Source organism: Acyrthosiphon pisum, chromosome A2 (assembly GCF_005508785.2).
Source record: "Acyrthosiphon pisum isolate AL4f chromosome A2, pea_aphid_22Mar2018_4r6ur, whole genome shotgun sequence".
In the NCBI taxonomy this organism is placed as follows: domain Eukaryota; kingdom Metazoa; phylum Arthropoda; class Insecta; order Hemiptera; family Aphididae; genus Acyrthosiphon; species Acyrthosiphon pisum.
The window spans coordinates 27,081,739-27,089,474 of record NC_042495.1 but is presented as its reverse complement, the minus strand read 5'-3'; the positions used below and the strand labels follow the sequence as shown (position 1 = coordinate 27,089,474).

General features: G+C 26.5%; 1 protein-coding gene across 1 annotated transcript in view; it reads right to left on the bottom strand.

Annotated features, from left to right (window-relative positions):
• Window positions 1-1,654: 1,654 nt before the first annotated feature.
• Window positions 1,655-7,736, bottom strand: part of LOC100572062 — a 10,623-nt gene continuing 4,541 nt past the window's right edge. The window contains exons 2-5 of the mRNA XM_008180672.3: window positions 7,622-7,735; window positions 7,357-7,512; window positions 6,509-6,676; window positions 1,655-2,000 (exon numbers count right to left, since the gene is read on the bottom strand). Of these exons, the coding sequence (XP_008178894.2) occupies window positions 1,824-2,000; window positions 6,509-6,676; window positions 7,357-7,512; window positions 7,622-7,735 (615 nt within the window). The 3' untranslated portion in view covers window positions 1,655-1,823. The remainder of the gene's footprint in view (window positions 2,001-6,508; window positions 6,677-7,356; window positions 7,513-7,621; window position 7,736) is intronic.

Below are 7,736 nucleotides of genomic sequence, written 5' to 3'. Positions count from 1 at the left end.
ATATTGAACCGGAAAAATGTGATTCAGTTGTTCCGGTAATTATAAAATTATCCATATATTTAAATAAATGGTAATAACGGCACAAAAAGAGTTCGTGTGATACAATTTTCACAAATAAAATAATTGTAAAATAAACAAAAAACTTAATTACCTATATTGTATGTCATGGGTGGCTAAGCCATGACACTTTTACTGTCCTAAAAGGTAATGAAAACCACACAAATAAAAAAAAAATAAAAAAACACACATCATTGTAAAATCAATACATCGTTCTACTCAAAATCTAAAATGTAGATTGCCGTGGTGGATAACATAAAACAAGAGTGTTTTACACTTTTCAACAGTAAGAGCAAACAATAGCTATTTATTATAACATATATTGATATATTTAGATCTATTGGCATGTTTGAGCTGTAGTCTCTAAATATTACTGAACATATTTATATTTTATTATTATTATATTATATTCAACAGGAAAACTGTGATTAAATAGCCCCGGAAACTATAAATTTACAAATCCAATCGTTGTTAAATAAATAAATAAAAAAAAAATTAGGTATATCCCTTTTAAATATCAGGTACCGAAGCTTGAAAAAGTTGATTGTCATTCAATTAGAGCATATTATTATATGTAACTCAATTTTACAGTACAGGTGACATTTGGAAATGTATCATTTCCGAACATTCTTTGTTATCTTTTTCAATAACATTTTATATAGATTTTAATACACTTTTGGAGGTTACAGTTCATGCATGTTAATCGCACTCAATATATCAATATTCAATTTTAACCAAATCAAGGTTTGGCCAACCCTGATATATAAAATAGATATAATTTATTTTTATATTAATTAAACAACGATTCGATTTGTGAATTTAGAATGACGGGACGACCTAATCACATGTTTCCTGTTAAATTTATATATATTGAAATATTTAGAGGTAACAGTTCAAGGATGTCAATCCACCTAAATATATCAATATATTTTATAACTCTAGTCTGTTTTTAGTTCTTATTGTTCAAAACGTCTGAAACACTCTATAATTGTCGAAATCATTGCAAAATTATAATCAAAACATCGGGACTTAATTTATTTTTATCATCGTCTCTATCCAATAACCTTTTTTATGCCAAACTTGCCAATTATTGATAAGTTATAATAATTAATAATCAGCTTGATTCATTAAACATTATAAAAGTTTTTATTAACTTTGAGGTGTATAGTTTATATTTGAGATTTCTTCGTAATTACATTTGTACATATTATAATTATATCTCTTATTACAGAGAGAATATCATTTGGTTAATTGAAGTCTATCCATGTGCACCAATTTGATACTGTCATTGAGTTTATAAAATATAATGAAATACAGAATTAAAACATGATTAAATGGCAGTGCGTGGTAAAGTGTAAGTATATCTACCCTGTATCCGCGGAAACACGGTATATTATGACAATATTATGGGACGACTAGTGTCAAAAATCGTGACACGTGTATATGACACATGGCCCTTGAGCAGTTAACGAACGCACTTTAGGATTGTTATTTTCGTCATATATAGCGAATTTGAGTATTTTCAGCGGGCTAGGTCGTCACAAATAATTATCATTATATATTATCTCGTATTGCCGTATGTATTATATATAGTATTTGGCTTAAGTGGTTAAATAGTCAAAAGTACAATTTATAGATCAAAAGGATATTGCCCCTTTCCTTAGAATTTTAATTAAATCTGTACTGTTGGGATTGTTCAAAATATTTATTACATAGTCTTCATAACAAGTTAATAACATATTATATTATTATTTCATATAGTGTAATCAAATTGGTGTTTCCCAAGGTCGCATAAGATTAAGCTCAACAACAATGCAGCTAACTACTTCATTTTTCAAATTTTTATAGCGACACACAAGTTTATATTTTCCATAAAAATATACTTTGGGAAAGTTCATATCTTCAAGATTCTTCTTATCGATCCCTGGCGTAATATATGTACCCTGCAAACATTTAGAAAACAAAATTGTTACAAATACATAAGTAGGTAGGGCTTACTGGGTAAAATTGTAACATGGTCAATATGAAGATGTTTGATTATGTTAGAAATCTTTGTCAATATAGTATTTTTTTTTTTATGATGGCCTTTTTAACTGTACTCCAACGGCTGGTACAATTGCTACATTTGGATTTTTTTTATTCCCATTTTCTCAAAAATTTTTAAAAATTTTAGTCTATACGCATTTATATATAACAGAAACATTTTATACAACAGAATAAAAATTTAACCAAAGAAAAAAGTTAGAATCTTAATTTAAATTATTGGTATAGACATAACTGTTTCTTCCATAACCGTAAGATTTATAGACTATAGGAATAAACTCATATTTTATAGACCCTTACCAATATCAGACACAAGGATTACATTATAGTAGCTATTATTGTTATGTCAACGATTATGGAGTCACACAAGATAATTCACTAGGCCCGATATTATACATTTGGATTTTTTTTTATTCCCATTTATTCAACAATTTTTAAAAATTTTCGTCTATACGCATTTATATACAGAAACATGTTACAAAACAGAATAACAATTTATTCAAAGAAAAAAATCAAGAATTTTAATTAAAATAGATTGTTCATATAATTGCTCAAACTCACCTAATACTTCAATAGACAAGTGCTCACATTGTTCATTTTATAATTATTTAAATTTAATCAAGTTAAATTGCTGATAGTTAAGTTAGAATTGTAAACAAACACAAAAATAATAGTTCACTGATTATACGTTTGTCAATACTATGTTCCACCTTTATTATAAACGCAGATTCATATCTGGGTCATTTGGTCATCACAATATTATGAAAATCAATTTTAAATCTAAATACCATTGGTATTAACAGTTGGACTTAACAGTTTCTTCCACAACCATAAGATTTATAGACGATAGGAATAAACTCAGATTTTATAGACCCTTTTATCACCCACAAGGTTTACATTATTATTATAGGTTTAGGCTATTATTGTTATGTCAACGACTACGGAGTCACACAAGGTAATTAACTATGCCCTATGGCTCATATTATTCTTAATTTATATTAACTAAATACTTGCGTACTTATTAAAAGATAGGTAATTTATGTGTACTGATGATATAGCGCTAGTTAATGTCGATGATAATTGGGAAGAAATATAACAAAGTGTTGACGATGCCTTACAGCATATCTTCAATTCGATAAAATAAAATATTTTATCTCTTAAGATACCTAAATAAAGCAATATTTATGCCAATAGTCACAAGTCGTTCACAACTGCCGGATGAATAAAACTTTATTATATATAAATGCAATACTAATTCAACCAAATACAACTGTAAGCCAATAACTATGGTATTATCATTTAAATATTTGGAAATAACGAAAGATTTTGATCTGAATTTGTCAAATACAAACATATAGAATGTTGACAACAATATGAGCAGTTTAACTACCTACTCCATTTTAAAAGCATTGTTTTCTGAATAAAATAATTTTAACACGAGTATTTATTGCATTATATTATTCAATTTTAGTATACGGTAAAATATGCTGGGGAGGCAGAAATAAAACAAACATAAATACAGTTCATACAACTCAAAGAAATAAAATAAAAATAGCTTACTGTCTTTCGTTGGCGTACCCACCATTCTAGTTATTTAGCCTCACAAACATACAATCTATCTATAAATTGTATATTAAACAAATCACCATTAGTTTTTTACAATGGCACATACACAATTATATAGAAAATATAGATTAAAGATAGACAGGGAAGTATATAAAATCACCAGGGATCGAAACCGGTTTAACCGGTTTTCTCATTTCTGAACACCGGAACTGGAACCGGAACCAAAAGCTTTGAAACACCGGTTAAAAAACCGTAACCGAAACCTAAGACCTTAAAAAACCGTTTTCAAAACCCAAACCGAAACCATAGAATTGAAAAACCGCTCTTGTACTGTTCTTGAAAAACGGATTAAAATTTAAAACTAATGTCGGTTTCTTTGAATTTCATAAAGTTAATTATATTATTTGTAATTCTACTATTTTTATACGAAGAAATTATTATGTTTGGATTTATTGATAAAAATCCCGATGCAGTTACTGAGTATTACGAAATATTAATATAATATATATTATTACTAAACTTATGCTTGAAAATTGAAAATACAAATAATATAGTGTGATGTTATTGTAATATACAATTAAATATTAATGTAATCGAATAATGATCTCAACCATAATATGGCAACATAATATTATGTCAAATGCAAAAGTAGGCATGAGGCACCTAAATTAGGTACAAAATATTCAAGTTAATAACACGAAATTAGTCCTGCTGAACGTTTATTTGTTATATCGTATATTTTACACTAATTATACAAAGTAGCCATATTTCAGGGCTTTAGACTCGGCCCTTATAATAGTTAATAGATAATAAAAATCGAATCTACAGTAATTAGACAGGAAAATAAAATGGAAATTTTTAAAAACCGTTCCAAAAACCAAAACCGAAAATTTTCTAAAACCGTTCTTTAAACCGATAAAATATTTGAAAAACCTTTTTTAAAACCGAAACCAAAACCAAAAAATTTAAAAAACCGGTCTTAAAACCTAAACCAAAACCAGAAAATTTAGAAAACCGTTCTCAAGAACTAAAACCGTAACCGTTAAAATTTGAAACGGTTTCGATCCTTGAAAATCACACAGTGTAACCTTAACCAGTTTAATATGTTCTCCCACCTACATGTTACTTAACTATTCAACAATTTGGGAAATGATGAAAAGAGTCTAATACAACGTTTATGTCAAAATCGGTCTAATAAAACCAATTAGGTATAAAGTTAATAAAACTCATATAAAAGAATCAATTTGTAGTAAATGACGATATATTATTGTGTATCAATCAAATTGGTTATTTATAAATGCAAATATTTAAGGAAACATTGGTATAAATTAATCAATACTATTACATTATTACTATTTATTACTATTGTATATTTATCTATAGAAAAACTCAGTACCTATACCAGATACAAGCTTAGCTTAGTATACTAACGTATCAGCTCTTAATATTATTATTGTAATTATTGTATTATAATTGAATTATACTGAAATAAAATAAATGAATAAAAAATTATAAATTATATAACTATTTTTAATTTTTTTTATACATTACCGCTGGTATTCATTCCCAATTATTTAGAAAATATAGATAGAAAATAGACAGGGAAGCATATAAAATCACATAGTGCAACATTAACCAGTTTAAGATATTCTCCCGATAACATATGTTATCACACAGCATTTGGGAAATTATAATATTTTGTGAATATTTTGGAGTGCTTGAATAATGAATATTTGACTCATAATATTGTATGAATATTTTATTCTCATAAGATATTAAAATATTGCATAATAATTTTGACTTAATATTTTTATAATGTTTCCATGAAAATGTTTTTTAATGTTTTTTATGATTAATATATTTTGTTAATGTTTTTAAAAAATATTTTTCAAAGGTGAACTTCTTGGCCAAAAAATATAAATAAAATATTTCCTTTTTATTTACGCAACTTTTTCAAATATTTTGACAACTATATTGTTTTCCTGAAAATATTTATACCATAGTTGGAAAATATTAAAATGCTGTGTGGGTACGTTACTTACCTATATTAAACAATTTGGGAAATTATGAAAAGAGTCGAATACAACGTTTATGTGAAAATCTGTCTAATAAAACCAATTATATAATTAATAATACTCATATAAAAGAATCAATAGTTGATGACCTTGATTAGAATAGGTATATTGTGTATCAATCAAATTGGTAATGTATAATTGTAAATATCTAAGGAAACATTGCTGTTAATATTGTATAAATTAATCAATACTATTATATTATTATTATTATATATTTATCAATAGAATAACACAGTATACCAAATACAAGCTTAGCTCAGTATACTAACGTATCAGCTATTAATAGTTAATATCATTATCGTTTTTATTATATTATAATTGAATTATAGGTACTTGTCGCATTCACATAGTGAAACCACTCATTTCATGAACTGGGTATCCAGATAGTGAAATTTGTCCATATCGTGAATTTTGACGAAAATACATTATATGGACATCTATTTCATGAAATGGACATTACCTATTTTGTGTACTTTGTGTAATTATTGTAAAACAAAATTGTTATGTTATGTAGCAATAAATAATTATATTATATCATAGTATAGTATAGTATAGTCAATTATAGTCAATAAATTATATCATATTGCATTATCTTATTTTTCATAAATAATTATAACTATACTTTTATATATTGTTTTATGAACAAAAATATATCAATATATATATATATATATATACATATCCAGTTCATGAAATGAGTGGTTTCACTATGTGGATGCGACATACTGATATAAAATAAACAAATAATAAATGTTTTTATACATTACCACTGGTAATGGACATTTATCAGTTGGCATGTTGAAACCCTTTGTATAGTTATACCATGCATTTCCACCGAGATTTTTAATAGTACTGCATGCTTTTTTTGTATTGAGAATATACGCATTTGGCACCCATCCACCAGTTGAGCCCCAAGACGCAAAGTTATAATCGAGCTACAAATAAATACTATATTACTTTAATAAAGATGACTACAAACATTTACAATTCGTGTAGAATTCAAAATGAATTACTCAAAGATCATAATTATAATAATACTATTGTAATCTTCACCAAAACATAGCAACTTCAGACAATAATTTCGATAAATATAATCATAATTAAGATTAATATTATAATGTAGGAGTTACCGGGAAAAAATGAAAAAAAGGTTTTTACACATATAATGTCGGTAATTATTTACAGTTAATCCAGTTTATTACAGATATAAATTAGCTTTTATGTGTCATTAAACGAAATCTTAATGAAAATATAATGTTCGGTCTTTGCTCCGTAAGGTCTAACCAATGGAGTAGCTAGGTTTTTGTAATTATAGTAAGTACACACCAAGTACTATAAGGTATAGGCATATAGATTTATGGTGAAACTTCTATTTTATAATTGTAACGAACTTGAATGGACTACTAAAATTATTCAGTTTGATATTTTCAGCCATTCGTTGATTATGAACCAGTCGGAACTTATTCTATAATACATTGAAGGATATATCATCTATTTAATAAATGTATCAATACCAATTTTTTTTTACCAACGAGATATTATCACAATACAAAAGTTTCTGTGTATTATACAACTCTTAAATAAATTGATCATTATACGTATAATATGTACTTACTGTAAGAGTATCATCGAAAGGTATCAAGAATGTCGTATTGCCTTTTAACTCCGTTATTTTTGATGTTTTTTTACTAAAATACCAATTATATTGAATCGGATGGTTTTTTGTTGTTTCACACGGATATACTTTATCAATCACGATGCGATATTCGCCCTGCAATAAGTAGAATTACAAAGAAACCACAAATATAAATTTGGCAAATTAGTATTAATCATAGAAAAAAGATATTATGTTTAATAAATCAAGTTGAGTATTAATTTACCAGAGGCAAGTTTGGCCTAAAAATATTTTCAGATTGAGTCGATGAGAAAAATAAAATAAGTCCAAACGTTTTGATTGACATTTTGCCAATGATTTCAACAATTATAGAGTGTTTC